The sequence below is a fragment of the Equus przewalskii genome, chromosome 25 (assembly GCF_037783145.1).
Source record: "Equus przewalskii isolate Varuska chromosome 25, EquPr2, whole genome shotgun sequence".
Taxonomy (NCBI): domain Eukaryota; kingdom Metazoa; phylum Chordata; class Mammalia; order Perissodactyla; family Equidae; genus Equus; species Equus przewalskii.
Window position 1 is genome coordinate 2,590,892 of NC_091855.1, and position 21,466 is coordinate 2,612,357.

Genomic DNA, 21,466 nt, shown 5'->3' on the forward strand with positions numbered 1-21,466 from the left:
GAAAGCCTGAGAGAAACTTCTGACTCCAGAAGAATTCCTGAGTGACCACCCTGGGTGGTTAACACACAGCCCTGCCCTCTAGCCCTTGGCATTGTCAAGTATGTTTAAAATTTTGTGTTGAAACATTTTGCCTTTTGGCTCAGGGAAATTTGAGGGAGAAAGAAAGAGAGGGTACGCAACATGCGTGTTTGTGTGTATGTTGTGTGTGGTTTGATGGCTGTTCCACTGTTTTGATTTGTGATTTTTATTGGAATTGTATTTAGCCATATGTCCTTTTGAAGGACTAGGCAGGCTGGAGCTGTGCCTCCCAGGCTCTCAGAGAGTGCACCATCTTCACCTCGAGCAATGGCATGGATGGGCTGGGACAGCCCTATACCCTGGTGGCTGCCCCGAGGGACACGTGCGGGCAGGGTTGTGCCTCAAATCTAGGACTCCAGTGGCTTCTTGTGTGCAATACCCCCCCACCCCCCCACAAAGAGATACAGAGACGAGGTCTAGGTTTCAGAAAACTTAGGACCCAATAAACCTAGGGTCCCGGGGTCTTTTTGTGGGATTTTGACATGAGAGTAAGATGGTAAAGGCCTCCAGGTCTCCTCACCTTGGCCGTGTTGGCATCCACAACCCCAGGAGTCCAGTGGGTCCCAGTGAAGGGAGACAGTCTGCACAGAGGTCTGGCCTCACCCACCCTCCCAGCTCCCTCATAGGCATGTCTGCTGCTGACGGGCTGGCTCGGTTCTTAGCCCTCCACCCTCCTGCAGCCTGACTCTGCCCGCCCTCCCCCAGGTGGACAGTCTCCCTCTGGGTGTCCAGCACAGCCACCTCTCCCCTATCCTCTAAACCCTCATTTTTGCTATTTCCTCTCACAGTAGCTGAATTCTTGTGTGTCCCTTCTACCAATCGTAGACTAACCTTTCCTGTTTCCAGTCCGGACGCTGCCCTTGTCTTGACCAGCAAAAAGTGACAACAGAAGAGAAGGCAAGAGTACATTGACGAATTCTAGAACTCATTCATCCCGTAGATATTTATCAAGTGCCTAGGCCCTGTCCCTGGCTAGGTAGCCTCTGGTGTGGAGTGGTGGGTGAGACGAAAGGAAACAGGGCATCACATATGTAATGACACAGCCTCTGAGAGGGCCGTCCCACGTGCCACGGAGCCCCGAGGGAGCGGCACTGCCTCCCGGGAGCTGCCTCCACGCTAGAGCTGAAGGCCAGCTGGAGCCTAGGAGGGAAGGCGGGCGGCGGGGGGGCGCTCTGTCTTGCTGGGGAGAAAGACGCCTGCAGTGGGTTTCAGGGCGCTGCACAGGGGAGGATTTAGACATCTGAGAAAGCAAATCGGAGCTCCGCTCCCTCTCCCACGCCTGCTCTCACTCTGGGCCTTCAAGAGCTGGGAGGACAGAAGCTTCCACCTCGCCTCGGGCTGCTGAGCCCCCGAGACAGAACACACGGCCTCCGCCAGCCCTGGAGCTTTGGCCTGTGGCTTCTCGCATTCCTGCCCTCTCTGAGCACCCCAGCTCTCCCTCCAGTTTTCTCTTTCTTTCCCCTTTTCCTCCCTGGCGGCCCCAAGTGATTCAATGTGAGGATGGCGCCCTGCTGGCAGGGGCCCGGCTGCTTGGGGGCCAGGGGCTCTCGCAAATGGGCATCATGCAGGGAGGAGCTCGTGCCGTGTCTGCTTGCCTGAGTTCATGTCAGGATGGAGGGGCCTGCGCTCTGCTTTGGAAAGGAAAGTGTTGTTCAAGACTTTATTATTTTAGTTCGAAAAGGAGGAAACGCGTCTGAATAATTTTCCACAGCCTCGGGTTATTCTGTGTGCAGCACACACCCTCCCCGTGAGGCCCCGCAGAGGCGCACGGTCTCCGTCCTGGCTGAAGGTTGGCCTGGGCCGGGAGAGACAGGACTCCCTTTCACAGCCTGAGCGTGCTGTTCTTTAGCCGACTCGAAGGGGAGGGTGTTGACTGAGCCCAGACGCCTTCCTTCCTTCCAGAGGTGGAGGGGCTGACTCCCTAAAGCAGGGAACAGACAGGCGGGGAAGTCTGCGTTTTGTATCTGAGACCAACTGCTTTGTCTCCTGGATTATAATCCCAGGCTACCTGCCTCACCATCTTGAGAAGGTTCTGGAAAGATGAGCTCTTGCCCCCTTTATGAGCCTTTAATCCAACCACAAAAGCTGTAGGACACATCTTCCTCCAGATAGACTTATTGGTTTTGGCCTGACGGGGACAGAGGACTATGGGAGTGGCTGCCTGGCTGTGTCTGAGCAAGCTGTAGTGTGGAATCTTCCCTCCCCTCCAGCCCCTGAGGAAGCTGCTGCACCGTAGCCCAGAGCTGCTAGTGGAGGGGCCGAGGTGAGATATCAGCCCTTCCAGCCAAGAGCAGAGCTCCCACCACAGACTGCTACTCTGCGGGCGCACCCAGGAACCAGCTTTCAGAAATCACTCGGAGCCAGCCATGACCTAGCTGCTGCCCGAGCTTCCCAGCTGCAGCTTCCTGGCCTGCAAAGAACCGGCTGCCACACTCGCTCAGCGCTGCACCCCAGAGCTAAATGAGCCTGATGCTCCCGTGTCGAGTGAATGAGCTGCCCTCTGGGGTGGGGGGCAGGAGGGGAGTAAACATCTCCACCTTTGGATGCTCTTTGCCACCATGGCAGATGTCATGTATGAACTGGTGTCCTTGGAAGCACTTTGAATGCACATCTGTAAAGTGAGCCATTCACTCCTTTGTCACTTGCAACTCAGGCCAGTTGTCCTTTGGGCTGGCGTCAGACCAGTTCAGTATTGTAGTGTTGAAACCTTGAAGTCCTTTCCTGGGGCTCAAGGTGATTGTTGAATACCAAGTGAGATGAACACTCATATACCACCACCAAAGGTTTGGTCTATGCCGCCGGAGGGAGGATCTGTGGGCAGCTCATGTTGAACCATTGCTGAGAGCTAGTCATGTTTAGAGTATTCTGAGTGCTTGTCACGTGTTATCTCGTTTAGTCCTTACATTGTCCCTTTGAGGGAGGGATTATTATCCTCAGTTTTTAGAAGGAATTGAGTCTCAGGAGAGGAACTTGCATGAGGGTGTACAGGTACTCAAGCCCTGCCCATATGCATCCAGAGCCCTCCTCTGACCACTGGGCTGGACCCTCCTTTCCAAGTCATCTTGACCAGCACACCTGCACCTTGTGTCCTCACTCAACGTTTGGCTGAATAAGCTGGTCAAAAGCAGAATCTGTCCATCCCTCTCTTTATTAGTCCAGCAGAAACGCATGCCTTTGCAGTTTTCAGAGGGACTCATGTAGAGTTGGACACTCACCGAGCATCACTAGCAAATGAGAGGGACCACGGAGGGATCCACATCTTCACCTTTTAGCCTTGAGACCATCCCACCACGTACCTTAATGGGGGGTCTGCACCTCTTTCTCCATGGAGCACTGAGTCCCTGGGTTGGTAGCCCTCCTTGATAAATATCCTTAATGGCATCTGGCTAAGGTCACCTAGGAGGAAGGGATTTGCAAATCAATTAGTTTTCTACAATACAACTAACATCTTTTTGCTTTTGTTCGCATAGCTCTCCTTTGTTTAGGTCCTTGAAGATTAAATGTCATCAGGAGAAAATTAAGCTGTCATTTTTTTCTCTGTTTCCTTCATGGGAAATAGTCATGTAGTCTGTTACTCTAAGTAATAGTTTATTGCTTCTTCAAGGATTTCATGCCTTATTGACAAAACTATGCAGTCAAATTTGATGGAGTTCCCACGGCATGTGGGCCACAGTGCCAGGCCCTTGCCAGGGCTCTGTACTGCAGGCGCAGTTTCCCCGTCTAGAGTACCACATGTCCATTTTCTGCACGCAGCAGAATTGCCAGGGCACCTGCTCCAAGCACAGGCTCCCTAGACTCCCCTCCAGGTCTGTTAATGGGGCTCCGGGTGTGGGGGAGCAGGGCCCGGAATCTGCCTTTAACAGTCTCCTTGGTGGGTTCTAATAGATCATGAATTTGAGATGCTCTGCTTTGGGAACTCATAACTCCCAGAAAGTCCTTCCCTGGGCCATGGTGGCCACAGGACACATGATACAGATGACAGTGTAAGCAAAATATCCCCCAAACACCCATTTTACTAGTCAAGACTTGAAAAGTAGTCAGATCTACCCATTTTCCTAAACTTTAAACAAAGTTTAGGTCAGGATAAGGGCATGGAGCCCCCTTAACTGGAGATTTCTCAACAAAGCCCTGAAACACAGAGACTATACTCCATTTTCTAAAGGCCCGCAGACCACTCCGGGGTGACCACACACCATCCAGTGGATTGATTTTTGGAGTAGTTTAGCATTTCCGTTGATTATGAAAATGCAGGGCCCTGCCAAAGCTTGAGTACTCAACAATCTGTTTTGCAATTCATTCTTGGTTAGTAAATAGAGTCCAGAGTGGAGACAGGAGGAAAGGGAAGGTGGGAATGGATCTGCCAGAAATGCACCCAAAAACGAGTGTTGTCAAAAGCTTAATGCGTGTACCTTCCCAGGCACCTCCAATGTCAAATAACTTGAATTTTCAGTACGGACAGCTCCTAGCTGCAACTGACTGCTGTTTGGACCAGGTTGGAAACAGACAGATGCAGAGACTCTGATGTTCCCCTATTAATTTCATGTTTCTCCCTCTAATGCCAGGCTGCGTCATCCATTAAAAAGTCGTGTTTGTTTTTGCAGGCATTTACAGAGACACAGAAAAAAAGGTTGTTGTCATGGAAACAGCAGGTGCAGAAGCTCTTCCGGTCTTTCCCTCGGAAAACCCTTCTAGACATATCAGGATATCGACAGCAGAGAAAGTATGTTGAGATTTCATTGTTTGCCACGCATGGTGATTCTGCAGGGTCTCATTTCCTGTTGGGATGCCCGGGTGCCTGGGGCAGGACTAGGGCAGGACATCATTCCTTGTTCAACAGGATGCCCTGTTGAACTGCAAATCACATTCCTTAAGCAGATGGGGTTGGGAAAAGGCTGTAGAGAGAGCATTCCCAGAGGAAGAGCTGAGTGTGATCTTCTGTAACTCAGTTTATATTGTCAAAATGACATCGGTATCAGTCCAGATGGGCACCAAGGGGAAAGTGGTGTGATTTAATGAATGCCAGCAAAATGCTTGGTGGTTTATCCACAAAAGGGGGCTCTGAAAGGACAAAAATGTGTTGTTCTATCAGCACCTTAAGTGGTAGTGTGATTTTTCTTTCTCCCTTCTAGCTGCAGACAAGCTAATTATAGTTGGTGGCAGGGTGAAGAGCCCAGTGCTAGTCTATTTTGGTCTGAGCTGCAATCTAAGAGTGGAGCAGTACCATTCTTGATTTTTCATAGTACTTCAGCTTCTTGGATGCAGTTAAATGAAGCCTGCTTGTACTTTGGAACTGTTACCTTAATCTGGTTTTAAATTGAGGAATCCAGTTGCATATTAAAGGTGAATTACAGTGGCAATGGGGGAGGAATTGCGGGGAGGGGTGGTGTTCAGCCTTGAACAATGACGGAGAGTTTCAGGGAGACAAGGGAACGATGATGCAACGTCCTGAGAAATCAACATTCTATTTTACATTTTTAAACATGAGCATATAAACAACAGTTTTTCACCTGTACCTATAAAGCTCTAAATTCATTTCTCAGTGCATATATAGAAGCTCTGTCTGTGTTGTTAAAATTTTTGGTATTTATTTGCATAAGTGTGCCTTAAAACATTACTGTTTTATATTATTTAAGGGAGATAAGGCCAGTTGGAATTTGTGAACAGTCTTCATTGAAGATTAATGTAAAAATTACAGTGTTATCATATTTCAGCATATATTAACATTGTTATTTATTAAACAAACATGTAGCACTTCCTATGCGTCAAGTGGTATCCAAGCACTTGAAGAATATTAATGCATTTAATCCTTGCAACAACCACATGAGGTAGAGGTGCTATTATTAACCTCAGTTTACAGAGGAGTTGGTAGGCAGAGGCATCCGGGATTTGGACCAGGCAGGTCAGCGCCAGCTGCAGAGTCAGTGTCTCAGCCTCTCTGGATACCAGGCAGCTTTCATGGTCTCCGGTGATGTATAGAAAAGACGATCAGGCAAAGCCACACTCTTTGTTGCCAGTTCCCTGGCCCCAAGCCCTCTGAGGTTGGCCTCCCTGGGTTGGGCTGCACTACCTGTGCACTCTGAGGATTCCTGGGGGCCCAGATGAAAGGCCAGGCCTGCTCCTCAGCCTCCTCCCCTGGAGCTACCCCCTTCCCAGGCTCTCTGTCTTCTTGTGAGGGCAGCAGTGCCTCTCCCAAGTGAGGAGGAGGTCCCAGACCCTTCTTGCAACACCGGGCCCTGGGAGACAAGTTCCAAGAGGAAGAAGGAATTTAGAGGTTGAAGATGAAGATGGAGCTTTTGAGCTCTTTGCTCCTCCTCCCAGAAGTGTCATCCCCCGCCTCTGTCTGCCCCGCTTTGTCCTTGGTCCGCGTCAGAGTTGCCCACTTAGAGTGGCGCAGGGGGCAGTGACCTTGACCTCTCTAGATTGTTATAAACTAGCGCTTGTATTGGGCTAACCCACGGTTTGGCAGATTGGAGTCCTGATGGACTGCTTTTTATTGATTCCGTAAGAATGAATTCAGTCATTGATCGTGGATGTTCAACTGGAAGTTGTTAAGCTTTAGAAAATAATTGTTCTCATAATTATTACCTCTGAGACCTTTTTATGCTATTAGTTTGCTTTGAAGACCTATTTCTCTGACATTACAAAGGTAACTGCAGCCCAGTCTCTGCTTGAATTATCACAAATCCCAAATTAATTGGTTCTTATTCATGTTAATTTATCAATCTTTTCACGCATTTCAAGGTAATGAAATCAGTTAGTTAGATTTAAGAAAGCAGAGAAAGAGAGACACAGATGAGCTGAGCAAGAGAATGAAAAATGAAAACTTGACTCATCACTTCATTCTCTCCCCAGAAAGAATGATTATTTCATTAAGCCTAGTGATCTTAAGTAACCTAAGTGTTATCTCTGGCTGCCAGCAGTGGCAGCCCTCAAGTCTGGCTTTGTAACACCAACTAAGGTCACCACAGTAGGGCCCCACCCTCATTAGAAAGATAGCCTGGCCAAATTCTACTCCCCATCCATCCTGTCCCCAACATGTTCTGGGCTCTACCCACTGGAGACAGCCCAGCTCCGTGAGTCCTGGCTTCAGGTGCTCCCACAGCCCTCACTCTCCAGTGACTAAGTGTCCCCTACCAGAATTCTCTGCTCACATTATATTGCTTAAGAAAATAGTCTTGCCTTCCTGGAAGCACAAATCAGTTTAGCATCAATCATTGACTATTGTATTTTGCATACGAAATAAGTTTTTAAAAATCCAACAGAAAAGGAAAACAAGCAAAAGAGCTCTCCACACTGAGTTAGGAGTGTCTTCGCAGAACACCGAATCATCTACCAGGTGGCCAAAATTCTGACTCCAGGAACCAAAGAACTAGTTTTCATAATTGCAGAAAAACAACCACTGACCCTTGTCTCCAGCTGTCATGCATCTCAGATAGTCCTTCCTCCAGAGGAGGTCTCTCCCATCACGAGGATGGCTCTACCCCTCCTGCTCTGAATTTCTTCTCTCAAACCAAAAATGTTGCCTTAGTAAAGGACGGGAGAGGGGTAAAAAGGGAGACAGGATGAGACAGACAGAGAGACCTAGACCCGTGAGCGCCCGCCTACCCCCGCGTGGAGATGAGCACCGGCCTGGAATCGGGAACCTTTTCCTTGACCACAGAAGCCTGGAAGTGGAGACAAGCCCAGAATCCAGCTGCAGCCAGCCCACTGTGGAGTTCTCTTCCCTGCCCCCTCTCTCCCTGGGAAATGGAGGCATTCTGGAGAGAAGAGAAACATTTTCCAAGATCAGCTGTGCCTATGGCTTAGCCGCCCCTCCTCCTACACACAGCCCTCTCTTTCTCAGGAAATGACTGCTTTGCAGCCCCCTTCATCCTCAGCTGCTCAGACGACGTCAGCCCGTCTCCCGGAGTCTCCTCGCTGGCTCCTTGCAGACCTCCCCTGTGTGGCTGGGAGAGCAGTCTGTTCCATCTTGTGGCCATTGGAGGTAAAGCATTTCGGCTTAAACGTCAGTGAATGACTAAAGCTGACTCTTCCTGGAAAGAATGTGCTGGTTCCTGCAGCCCTGCTGGCCTCTGCGCACCCGCGTAGAGCCTGCCGCGTGTTGGGGAGGACGAGTTCTTTGGCGCTGAGGTCACCGGACCGAAGGGAGCACGGCGTCTGAGTTCACTGCCAAGGGTCCCCAGCAGCCTCCTGCATGGACCCAGGCAAAGCACGTGACCTCCAGGGCTTTCTGCAGGAAGGGCCTGTAGAGTGGGGAGCAGTCAGGGCCCTAGGTCCAGAGCACTTGCAAACATCATCTTTGTCCCCATATCCCTCCTCTCAACCGGGAGTCAGAGCCCCAGACATGGGGTCATCTGGAGAGGCATCACGATGGCAGAGACTGACTCATTCGCTCATTCATTCGTTCAGCCTGCGTTTACTGTGCCAGGAGCTGATCCAGCCGTGGGCCATGCAGGATTGGTCAGGACAGATATCATCTTTTTTCTCATGGAGCTTACGTCCTACTGGGGCTCCCAGGCCATTTTCTCCAAGCGTGCTGCACAGACAGACGTCAGAAGCGGACTGTGGGATGAGGGAAGCAGCACTTCCCGTGGCTTGGCCACCTTCTTGCTGTGTGGCCTCCTGACGGCATGTGAGTGCTCAGGGCCTGGGACGCCGCATGGAGAAGACTGAAGAGCTCACTGGTTAACCTTCTGGGCTCATATGCCACCGCTGCCCCCTAATGGCTGTGTGACCTTCATGAAATTATTAGGCTCTCTGTTTTACTTCTCCAGCTGTACAAAGGGACAGAGCACCTCCCTCATGGGGTTGTCATGAGTACTGAATAATCAGTGTAGACGTCCCAGGGCGGTACACGTGATATTTGCTCTCAGGGAGTAGCTCTCATTTTAATCATAGCCCTTTCCTGGCATAGACCCCCACCCCCCTAGGCATCATAACTGTCACAATGTGAGCGGACCCCCAGGAGGCGTCCTGCTGGCAGCCCGGGGGCAGGCAGGGCTGAGGGTGGCTCACAGTACCTCGGTTCTGCTCTGTTCCCCTGCCAGCCGCGGCTTCGGGCAGTCCAACTCCCTCCCGACGGCCGGCTCTGTGGGTGGCGGCATGGGCAGACGGAACCCACGCCAGTACCAGATCCCCTCGCGGAGCATGCCTTCCGCCCGCATCGGCCTCCTGGGCACCAGTGGATTCGTCAGCTCCACCCCGCGCAGCACCGCAGCCAACCCCACCATCATGAAGCAAGGAAGACAGGTTTGTTGCACCCCAGGGAGGAGGATGGGCAGCCAAGTGCAGGGCCTGAGGCTTCAGGAAGTCCCCTGATGACCCCAAGGTGAGGGGAGAGGCCGAGGGGGCCTAAAGTGAGGGAGAGCTGTCCTTGTGCTCAGAGGTGACCAGCGTTGTTTCTCTGGGGCTGCACCTGGCTTCTGGGGCATTTGCTTAGGATGCCCCACGACTGCTTTAATCTTGGGGGCCCTGCACATGGGGGCCTTGAGGAAGAAAGGCAAGACCTATTTCTTATTTGCCTTGATCTGTGACCTGCCCCAGCAGATCTCACCGTCTCCCAGCTCTGGCTGCCAGGGGAGCCTGAGCATTTGTGGAGCTTTCCTAGCCTTTTATCCGAGGCAAAGAGCTCCTTTGCCATGCTCCCAGCTGTGGCAGAGAATCCACAGGAAGGAGCCTGGGAGAGGCTGTCAGAGGGAGGATGAAACATTCTCAGCCAGTCAAGGCCAGCTGCCCGGGGGTTGTCCCTGTGTGATTTAGAACCCCACTCGTCCTCCCCAACCCACCTGACACCTTCCACTGGTGAGCCCAAGCACTGGGGGCCCCGCAGCATTGGGGGCTCCGTAGGATTGGGGGCCCCGCAGCACTGGGGGCTCTATAGGATTGGGGGCCTGCAGCACTGGTGGCTCCGTAGGATTGGGGACCCCGCAGCACTGGGGGCTCTGCAGGCAGGGGCTGGGACTGGAGGGGCACAAGGGGGTCTGAGGTTCTGGGTTGTCAAGGGAAACTAAGCAATGACAGATTGGATTAAAAACAGGAAAACAGCTCCAGGCAAGACAGGCCGGGACCCCCTCCCCAGGGGAAGCAGCCCCAGATGGGAAAGCCCCGCTTTCGGACCATTGTGGGAAGCCCCCGGATTGGTTCAAGAGGAAGTCACTGCTAGGACCCCCGACTAGTAATAAACATGCAAGCCGAGTCGTGCCAGCTCGTTGCCAGCTGAGATCTTTTTTTTCTCCTTCTTGCTTTGTAGTAAATTGTAAGAATCTCAAAAAGAAAATCAAATGAGAACCCTGAAATAGTCTGTGCTCTTCACTGCGAACATTTATAGAAGTCCCCCCATTTCCAAGAAAAGTGACAGGAAAAGCAAAGGCAACAAAGGAGCAAGAAGAGCTTGGAGACAGCGAGGGAGATGGGTGTCCAGGCGGAGCTGCAGCTCAGAGCAGGGCCGGGCTGGAGTGGGCGGGGGCCGTGATGGAATGGGGGACTAAAGCCCCTCTCTGCAGATATGCAGATAGGCAGCACTGGCCTGCAAGCCCTCTTCCAGAAGTTAGCAGAGAGTCCTCAGGGGTGTCTGCCTCCTGAATTCTGGCAGGGGCCCTGCTCCCACTCCCACCCCCACCCCATGTGTCTGGACTAACTGGTTCCCCCTTGGTGTTTCTCACTAGAACCTCTGGTTTGCCAACCCCGGGGGCAGCAACAGCATGCCAAGCCGCAGCCACAGCTCAGTGCAGAGGACCCGCTCGCTGCCCGTGCACACTTCTCCGCAGAGCATGCTGATGTTCCAGCAGCCAGGTAGGCCCGCGCGCCTCACCGCCCCCTCCCCTAGACAGAGGGGAAGCCAGGATGCCAAAACAGATGCCCCGGCGAACCCAGCCGGAAAGTGCTTAGGCTCAGCTGTGGCCACGCATTCCTTTGAGCTTATAGAAGCCTTTCCTTTTTTAAACTGTGCCTTGCCAGTGTGCATAGCGGCAGGTTGGCTGGGGGCCAGCACATGGAGCCCCCAGAGTCAATTGCAATCTGATGGGGGATATTTTTGATACTAGTCATATTTCTACATTGGTTAAACCAGAGATATCCCTGGAGGGCTTTTGGGGGGAGGTGGGAAGGGTTCCCTGTGTAGTGTATGTGTGTGGTGGTTGTGTATGTGGGGGGATATGTAGAGAGTGAGACAGAGAAAGAGAAAACTTGACGATGTTGACGCTGAGAGACCCGCCCCTGGTTTAAGAGGCCTTGCAGACATGGCTGTGGGACCAGTCATCTTTCCTTGGTTAAAGAGCAGCTCAGTGCACCTCCAGTCCACCTCTCCTTTCAGCACGCCTCCTGACACAGAGTAGCCAGAATTACATGCTGCCAACCAATGCTCGCACCCTTTGCCTAGACAGACGGTAACCTCTTAGACTCCACAAGTAGTACAAGGCCACGCAAGCCATCACCACGGCAACTGAGATGACCTTCTAGGTGGGTAAAGCAGACATGTGTTGTACCTGTAGGAAAATGCCCACCCTGGAGAGTAGACGCACTCTGGACACGTCTTACCAGAGTTTAAGGAAGGAAAATGTCACTGTGGCCTGGGGGGTGCAAGGAAGCTTCTCGGAATTAAGCTGAGCTTCAAGGGACAGAGCGGGGAGAACTGGAAAGAGGAGAGCGGAGCTGTAGGAAGCAACACTGCAGAGGGCCTCAGTGCGTCCCAGCTGTGGCCGGGCCCAAGGGTCGGGCTGCAGAAGCAGCTCATAGACCAAGGGAGCTGGGAAGATGGCGGCCAGTGGCAGGGACTCCGAATCCAAGGCCAAGGAGCTCAGACCTGGCCACTCTCAGTGGGGAATCTGTGGAAGATTTTGAGCTGAGGGGTCAGGCAGGAGTGTGCACAGAGGAGGGAGAGGAGGCAGGATGGAGGTTGGGGCCCACGGAGGACGGGGAGGACACTGACTGCAAGGAGCTGCCGCCACAAGGTAAAGTGTATCCAGAAAGGAGAGGTCATCTGCACGTCCAGATGCTTGTTTAAAGTTGCCTCTTGACTTCTAGAACCTTCCTATTGCACACTTTGTTTTAAAGCTCCTTTTCTCCAGTTTGATACTTATAGCTGTTTTTCTTCCTGGGAAGAAATACTCAATGAAATTTGGGGGTTGCAGAGGCCTTCTCCCTTGGTAGTTCCAGCCTCTGTTTTCATGCAGAATTATGTGTAATCCATTCCCAATAAAAACAGAATCTGGACAAGATTTGAAGACGTCCTGGGCACGAGGAGCTCGTTCACCTTGAATGAACATTGCACCCTGACCTCGGTCCCGGGCCTGTAGCCCAGCACCTGGAGCCTCACAGGGCCCAGCACAGCTGACTGCTCTCCTTCAGTCCTAGCACGTCTGCAGCCTTCTCTCTTCTCTCTAACCTCTTTTTCCCTTCCTGCAGCTCTCTGCAAGTCCTCAGTCCTCCTTGTTCTTGCCGTACCTTCCCCACGGTCTCCGTCTCCGTTGAGAACGCCAGGCCTGGGGAAAAGCCGGCCATACCCGGGAGGAGGGCCGCTGGGCCTGTTGACACAGGTCCTCCCTCCGCTCCTGTGTTTCCCCTCCGCAGTCCACAGCAGCACTGCGTGGTGGCCTCATGCCCAGCACAGCTATGACCCAAAGGTCATTTCCACCCTCTTCCCAGGAAGCCTCTTGTTCCCAAAGTTAAAGAATCAAGTAATACAGAAGGGCCCATGAGGAAAAGTGACTGTCCCCTCTGCTCCCCTCCCAGAGGCAACCTCTCACCACTGCTCTTGGTTTTCCTGGTAGTTCCATGCAAGTGTCTAAATAATGTTCTTTGTGTACGGGACTCAGAACTCTGAGACGCTCGAGGTTCGTTCGTTGGTTTGTTTTTATTTAGCCTCTGCCCAAGATTAGGAACCCGCTTTCAGCAGGGCCCTGGCGAAGGGCAGCGCTTCCGAAGGCAGCCACCGCTCCGGCACGGGGCTGGTCCACACTTCCTCGTTGCCGGCACCCTGGCGAGCGCTCAGCAGTGGCCGCTCCTAGTCCTGCCCGGCACGCTTGGCCCATGCTGGGGGGCTCTTCCTGGGACCTGGTCGTGAAGGGCAAGGCCGAGCACAGCCATGGCCAGGCTCCCTGGCGGAGGGAACCTGGCGCCGTGGGTCTCGACCACAGGCGCAAGGAGGCCCCACGCAGGCTGCCCGAGGCTGGAGGGCATCCCGGGCCCCTGCAGAGCAGGCATTGGTGTTTAAGGCCTCGAGTTGCGTCAGAACTCTTCCTTCCTCCTGAGGAGGCAGCCTGTTCCCAGGGCAGCCTCTCGAATGGCCACCACCGGCCCAGACGGAGGCTCATCCTCGAGAGCCAGGGTCTCCTAGAGGTGGGCTGGGCTCGTCTCCTCCGCAGATGGCCCTTCCACTCAGGCCCGCACATCCTGGTCTGCTGGGCAGGCGTCGGGGGTCTGCTGGCCAGTGGGCAGGACTAGACTCTAGGGATCCCATCAGGGAGGCAGGAAGCGGCTTTCCTCTTCACACGAGCAGTAGTGATGCTGACACAAAATGGAATAGAGATGTGTGGCTGACCCAAAAGTGCGTCCTGAGAAAGCTGTGCTACATATGATGTGGCGTTTCCTCCCGGCCATCCAGAGCATCCATCTGAAACCACGTGGGCAAACTTTGAAGACCACAGTGCAGTTCGCAGGAAGCTGTGATTCCATTAACTTAAAATAATTCCATGAAGATGATGGAAGACTCTACATGTCACCAAAGAACACAGGAAAGCCTGGCAGCCTGCCAGCTATGTCTCAGCTGACCAGTCACCTCTCTGGATTTGCAAGCTGCTTCCTCCTTCCCTGGGTCTGCAGATTTGTGGGGCCTGGGGACCGTGTCGGGGTGGATTTCCCTGTACTCTCACATGGACAGGCCATAGATGTCTCCCAGGACAAGCCAGGAGAGCCCCCGGGTGATTGTCGCCTCCTGCTGGGCTCTGGATGAGTGAGAAACACTAAGCTGGTCCTCCCAGAGCCAGGGGGACAACGGTCTAATACACTCACTAGGGAGGTGACAAGCTCAAAACAAGGGTGGCGCCCAGTGAGAATGGTGGCGTTCCTCCGAGGGCCATATTAGTTTGGAAACTGCGTGCGGAATGATACCTTTTCTTGGAAGCAGATCTGCTCCTGTTGACCTGGGCTCAGCCACCCTTGGGATCTAGTCAAAGAGGATCTCATTGTGGCCCTAGGGTGACACTAGGAGGTCCTGGAGGCTCCTTGCCACCTGAAGGGCCTACCAAGGAAAGGGCAGAGGGCCAGAAGCAGGCTTCAAAGGGAAAGCATAGGGAAGGGTAGGCTGGCAGCCTCCCAGGGCTGCATTAGGGAGGTCTCATCCTTCCCTTGCATAAAACCAAGTGCAAACTGAGACAGCTCAGATGTGAGATGGATAAGACGCTGCCTTACATGGCAGCATTTCATGGTGTGACATGTCTGTTCACCACAGCAAACCTCCCCTATGCACTGGCTCACGATTGGAATTCTTCTACCATGAGAATGCTGCGTACCTGGGAGCACAGCACACAAGGCTGTCGTCATGCATTTCCTCCTTAGTGTGAGTGAGTTTCAGATTCCTTCCAGAGAACAACTGCTCTTAGAAAGAGTGGAGAGAAGAAGAGTGCCGTCAGTGCACGGGGTCCCTTAGGGGAATGGAAGGGGCTGCCAGGCAGAGGCACTGACCGAAATAGGGACCGACTTTAAGTACTTGATAAACATGTGCTGCCCTCCTTCTAGGAAGCGGAGGCAAACAGCCCTGCCTAGGACTGGCAGATCGTGGGCAGGGAGGGTGGTCACTGAATGCATCCCATCACAGCCAAGAACTCAACGGGCCTGTGTGCCTCTGCTTCTGAGACACACACATGGAGACCAGCTTGGGGCAAGAGGGTACAATATTGTCTTGTACCAAATTCTCCTTGTCATTTTTCCTGCACGTGTGGGACCAGGAGGATTTCCACAGCACTTGCCTCTGCAGGTTAGGAATGAGGCCACCAGAGAAAGGCTGTGTTCCCCACAGCGGATACGGGCGACTCATCGCTCACAGTCCTCTGTGCCCGCCGAGATATCTCACCTGCCGTGTCGGCTCATTTCCCTGCCCACACTGACGGCTTCTCCTTTTGTGACCACCTCACCCTTTCTTCTAGGCTGCCTTTCTTCCTTACTCCCCTCAGCACAGCACTCCAGCTCCCACTCCGCCATCGTCTGTCGCTCCCTCGCCAGCCCATCGTTCCTGATTTCTGTCCATCCAACCCTGCTTCTCACTTAATGGACTCAGAGTCTTCCTACTTATTCAGCAGGGTAGCCTCAGGACTCTGGCAAAGTGGGATTCTAAAGATTTCTCCTAGAGTGCCCTGACTTGACCTGATTCTAAAGTCCTACAGACATGACCTCTTGCCTCAGCTTCAGTGACTCGGAGAAAGCTGCAGAACTGCACCTAGGGCCACAGATGGGAGACTCCGCTGGGATGGCTGGTTTCTGCCAAGGAAAAGCTACTTGGGGGCCCCAGGTAGACCCTGCAGCAGCAACTTATTAGGGGTGGCAGCTGTCCCTTCCAGAATCTTCTTGACCCTGAGTCTGAGCACTAGGCTCTGCACTTGTGTGTGACTTCTGAAAGCCAGAATTAAGAAGCCTAGGCCCTGGGCAACCCACTAAACACTGGGACGGTCGGGTAGTGGGGGATTGCTAGTATTCAGAGATCACTGGGATGGTCTGGTCATGGGGGATTTCTAGTACTCAGAGATCACTGGGATGGTCAGGTAGTGGGGGATTTCTAGTACTCAGAGATCACTGGGATGGTCAGGTAGTGGGGGATGTCTAGTACTCAGAGATCACTGGGATGGTCAGGTAGTGGGGGATGTCTAGTACTCAGAGATCACTGGGATGGTCAGGTAGTGGGGGATGTCTAGTACTCAGAGATCACTGGGGTGACCTGCTAGTAGGGGGATTGCTAGTACTCAGAGATCACTGGGATGACCTGCTCATGGAGGCATTTCTAGTACTCAGAGATCACTGGGATGGTCAGGTAGTGGGGGATTTCTAGTACTCAGAGATCACTGGGATGACCTGCTCATGGAGGCATTTCTAGTACTCAGAGATCACTGGGATGACCTGCTCGTGGGGGCGTTTCTAGTACTCAGAGATCACTGGGAGGGTCTGCTAGTGGGGGATTTCTAGTACTCAGAGATCACTGGGACGGTCAGGTAGTGGGGGATTTCTAGTACTCAGAGATCACTGGGACGGTCAGGTAGTGGGGGATTTCTAGTACTCAGAGATCACTGGGACGGTCAGGTAGTGGGGGATTTCTAGTACTCAGAGATCACTGGGATGGTCCGGTAGTGGGAGATTGCGAGTACTCAGAGATCACTGGGATGACCTGCTCGTGGGGGTGTTTCTAGTACTCAGAGATCACTGGGAGGGTCTGATAGTGGGGGGATTTCTTGTACTCAGAGATGTCGTCTGAGCTAAGGAATGAGCCTGCTTTAAGCAACAGCAGAGAATCTCCGAGTCTTTCCTTTTTGCCTCACTGAAGATTCGAAACTACATCTGCCTGGCCAGTTACAGCTGGGGCCCCAGATGAACGCAGGGAGCCCTGTGGTCAGCAGCAGCCATAGCAGGAGCTGCCCAAGTGCCTCTCTGAGGCTTTAAGAGCTCTGCCCACCAAGCTACACGTGGCTGAGGGCTTCTCGGCTGAGATGGAAGCTGTTATCCATCCAGCTGGTCTCCCTCTGTCTTGTGTGTGGGGGAGATGCCACAGATCTGTTTTTATCAAATACACAATTAAAAAGTCACACTATTAGGAAACTCTGGAGTGTGAACATATGGGCTTCTCGCAAGACTAGAATTTCTCAGTGCCGCTCTGAGAGTGGTGGGGGTTACGACTCCCCGTTGCACCCGAGAGAAGAGCTGGAGGATCAAAAGCAAGCACGCCAACTTTCACCCTAAAAGAGCAGCCACGGAGGTTGGTGATTCTGGAGTGGAGAGCCCCGCCTTTTGCAGCCCCCTTTTTGGAACATGCAATCCCAGGCTTGGAAAATGGCTTTTTGCTGCGTGTTGGCAAGAAATCCTGCAGCTGAAACACTTCTCTCTCCAAATGTCGAGCATCTTTATTTATCCAAATCTCTCCACAGTGTTTGTTTAAAGGAGAGTGCTAGAGAGTAAACTAAATTTTACAATGAGCATATGGATGGCTATAATTGCTGAGGGTTTTTTTTTTTTTCATATTTGCTAACTAGCTATATATAAAATTGTGTTTCTATTTTACAGATTTCACACCCTGAAGGCTGCTAATTTTTGCATGCATATGATTTTCACATGAATGGATGAAAATACTAAAATACTCTTCTCTCTGGATTGTCTAATTGCTCCGACCCTACTCTGAGGGAAACAGTGGGTGGGGTGGGCGAGACCCTTCCTTTCTGCCTGGCTCCAGCTCCTAGAGGCCTGACTGGCCTCTGCCCTCTCAGGAGTTGGTGCAGGTGTCTTCCAGATCCATCGATGCCAGAACTTGGGTCAGAAAGAACCCTATCTGCTCCCCAGCACTTTTCATATTGATCCACTTGCCAACCTTTTCTTTGAGAATTTTAAGTAACGGAAACAACATCTGCCTCTGAATTAGCTGTAATGGGGACACAGACTGCAGAGACCTAAATGCATAGCTAACCAAGGGAAACAAATACTGTGGTTTAGCCATTGGTTTCAACTTCCTATCCCACCAAACCGCCAACTGCATTTTTAATGCCCTCCCCACTCTGGCCACAGTGCCCCCCGGGGAGACGCGAAGGAGCAAGGAAGTGGCCTGAGTCTGGGCCACAGCCCTTTCACCGCTTGACAGGTGGAAGAGCTGAGGCCAACAAAGGCTGCAGCTCCCCAGGGTCACCACGAAGACCACGGCGACGCTGGGAGCACCCAGGCACTCGGCACTGAGTCTTCTTCTGCTGCCCATGTAGGGGTTCAGATTCTCAGCTGTCAGATATCCTCCTAGTTCTTGCTCTGTCGTTTCCATCCCTCAGTGGACATGTGTGAGGTGTGCAGAAGGCCGTGGCCAGGTCTCCTGGAGACTCAGCAGTGTATGCAAGCACTGCTGCTGTCTGCAAGGTGCTTCCAGGCTCTTACGGATGTTCAGGAGCCCCACAGGGCGAGGGACAAGGGGGTGCTGACTGTGAGGGCCCAGCAGAGCAGAGGAGGAGGTCCAGGGCTGCATCCCACTCACAGGAGGCGGGGCTGGAGCCTGGAGAGAGAGGGAGGTCAGCTGGTAGAGGGCATCAAGGTTAGAATGCACACAGCACTGCCATGGGCAGTGGAACATGCAGAGCAGGCGCCTTGGCCCTTCCTTCTGAGCGCCTGGGGCTGAGAGGGTCAACTGGCACCCGCCTGCACTGCGGGCAAGCAGTGCCCCTGGAGTCAGCATTGTGGGCTCTTGTCTCAGCTCCCTGTTAGCCGGCAGACCTTGACGAGTCACTGAGCCTATCTGAGCCCCGCTTGGGAACGGGGCACCCAACACAGTCTTGGACTCAGAAGAGGCGCTTGCCGTGCTGTGGTTCCTGCGCCAGGCCCGGTTCTAGGCACAGGAACAGAGCCACGTCCTGCTCCAGTGAAGCAGACGCTCAATGCAGGAGGCAGCAGATAAATACATAATACGTCAGCTGTTGGTGACAGCTACGAAGAAAGAGAAAGCAGAGGAAAGGCATGGGGGAGAGGTTCTGTTCACATACAGTGAACAGAAAGTCCTTTATAAGGAGACAGTAGAGCCAGAGACATGCAGGCAGGGAGAGAGCAAGCCATGGAAACGTCTAGGGACCAGCATTCTGGACAGAGGGAGCAGCAGTGCAAAGGCCCTAGGGTAGCAGAGGCCCTGGGATAGAGTGAAGGGAGGGCACAGCTGTACAAGGACAGAGACGTAGCAAGAGGCCAGATCATGTGGGGCCTTTGCAGACCATGGCAGGGGTGGCTTTTACTCTGATGGGAAGCTGCTGGAGGGTTCTGAGCAGAGGGCTGACAGACTATGACTATGACCAGCTATTTTTAGTCACTGGGTTTTCTTCCAGCTACCCATGTTCACAGCAGCCTCTGTGTGTCTAACAGACCTCAGAGGTTAGCTGAACCTGAGTGTAACCCTCTGTGCTGGCCTGACAGGTCCCCTGAGTCCTCCCACCCTGGCAGGTGGGGCCAGGTGGCACCAAGCAGACTTTCTCCTTGTTCTTAGAGACCCTGTCACCAATATAACCCTTTGTCCCCTGCAGAATTCCAGCTTCCCGTGACTGAACCTGACATCAACAACAGGCTGGAGTCCTTGTGCCTCAGTATGACCGAGCATGCCCTGGGAGGTGAGTGTGTCCTCCAGTGCGTTACTGCACACCCGGGAGGACTACTGGCCATCTGCTGTCTACACTCGGGGGGGTGAGAAGGGCACAAGGAGGAGTGGGCAGGTGACACTCGGGTGCTGGTGGACCCTCATCCCACCACCCCACCCTGGGGGACCCACAGCACCGGCTCCTGGGTGGTCAGGGACCTGGAGCTGAGGCCGGGAGTCAGGAGCCCGAGCCGGGAGCTGTGGACACATCCCCCACCGCGCTGGGTTCCTTCCTTCTCGGCACCCGAGTTCCCAACCTGGTCCAAGCGTCGTATCCCAGCATGCTCTCCAAACAGAATTTTTGAAACAAAGATCCCCGCTTGTTTTTCTGTCTCCCTGCTCCAGATGGCTCCCTCGGGCCTGGAGCCTGGTGGCTGGTGTGGGCACAGCAGCCCGCGGGCACCTCCCTCCAGGTTGGACTCACCGCCGGCCCTGGGAAGTTTGGCTGATGGAGGAGAGAGGTCCATCCCTTCCTGCCAACCTCCAGGAGGCTGAGTCCCGGGCACCCAGAGAGGCCTCCTGTGCCCCATCCCGGGAGCCGGCAGCCATCTCCAGGCTGGGCACGCTCACCCTCCAGAGAGGCCCCCACACCCCTGGAGCTCTGGCCGCCTGGGGGAATGGCCGCCCACTGCTGCTCCAGAGGGCTCTGTCCTCCTGACCAGGGACTTGTAGGGTTTTAGTCTCTGAAACACAGTCTTATCCTGAAAGCAAATATGAGACAGGTCAGTGCTCTTCATGGAGCAGAGTGGAGAGCCAGGGCGGTACCCGCTGACCTCATGTGCAGCATTCTCCACACCTCGGTACAGAAGGGAGCGAGCCAGGGCGTCCCGGGCCTGCTGACCAAATGGTGGCAGGAGCGCCCAGCTCCTTCCATGACCTCCCTGGGGTTCCAGGAACCCCATTTACAAACACTGCCCTCTCCTTTGGCCACTCAGATCCTAAAAGCTTCGCAGCATCATTGCGCCATCCTTAGTACTCCGGGGCCAGGTGCTACCAGCTGCTCTTCTCCAGCTAACTGAGGAGATTGGGTCAGCACACCCATAACCTGATGCATAATGGGAAACAACCCAAAGATCCATCTACGGATGAACAAAACGTACTATAGCTGTGCACTGGAATGTCAGTCAGCCTTAAAAAGGAAGGAAATACTGACGCGTGCTACAAGACGGATGAACCTTGAAAACATTATAGTAAGTGAAAGAAGCCAGACTTTAAGACCAGGCAGTGTATGATCCAATCATGAGCTTGAGAATTGTCCAGAAGAGGCAAGCCTGTCGAGCAGAAGGTATAGGTGAGGGCGGGGCGTGGAGGGTGGCTGCCGCTGGGAACCATATTTCTTTTGGGGGTGATGAAAATATTCTAGAATTAGATAGTGGCGATGGTTGCACACTCTGTGAATTTCCTAAAACCACTGAATGGTGAAATTTGTGTATGTGAATTATGTCTCAATTTTTTAAAAGGGAAGCCCCCAGACCCTGAGTCCTCAGGCCGAGCTCCGCCCGCTGCAGGCAGCCCCGGTGCCCTCCCGCTGCCAGTGGTTGTGGGAGGAAAGTGAGCCAGGAGAGCTGCTCTTTGCCCCAGGCTCCATAAAGCTCGGACAGTGGGCGCAGTGCACGCGCCTACCAACTGTCAAGTACTAACATTATCGTCACTAGCAGCAGGAATGCCAAATGCTCTTTTTTAAAGGGAGGTTTTCATTGAAAAGACCGTTTTTTAGCTCATTCTTCTATTTTTACAGAAAACCTCTCTGAACTGATGTTTTTGCTAACGTTCTCATCTTGCTACTCTGCTACACCCTTGTTTGCTGTGTTTTTCTCAGCAAGCCCCTCTGGAGTGAAGCCTCGAAGCAGTTCCCGTGCAGAGAATGCAGATTAAGTTGAGGGTGGCCGGGTTGGGCACCCTGGCGGTGCCCTCCCACTAGGACAGCACCTCTTTGCTGGCTGACCCCTTCCGGGTGCCAGGGAAGATGGTCCTGCTGGGGACGGAATGCCCATGAGTTAAGCCATCCTGCAGGAGGACGAGGACTCGGGAGGGGGAAGCAGA

The 21,466-nt window shown here is 53.2% G+C and overlaps 1 protein-coding gene across 31 annotated transcripts in view; it reads left to right on the top strand.

Annotated features, from left to right (window-relative positions):
- Positions 1-21,466, top strand: part of SAMD4A (sterile alpha motif domain containing 4A) — a 203,428-nt gene that overhangs the window by 174,642 nt on the left and 7,320 nt on the right. For 15 of the 31 annotated variants that reach the window (XM_070594220.1, XM_070594229.1, XM_070594222.1 and 12 more), the window contains 4 exons: positions 4,680-4,798; positions 9,126-9,327; positions 10,743-10,869; positions 19,314-19,397. In XM_070594220.1, the coding sequence (XP_070450321.1) occupies positions 4,680-4,798; positions 9,126-9,327; positions 10,743-10,869; positions 19,314-19,397 (532 nt within the window). Of the gene's footprint in view, positions 1-4,679; positions 4,799-9,125; positions 9,328-10,742; positions 10,870-19,313; positions 19,398-19,768; positions 20,614-21,466 lie in introns of those variants that run through there. The other 16 variants (XM_070594216.1, XM_070594225.1, XM_070594219.1 and 13 more) reach the window with 3 other exon arrangements.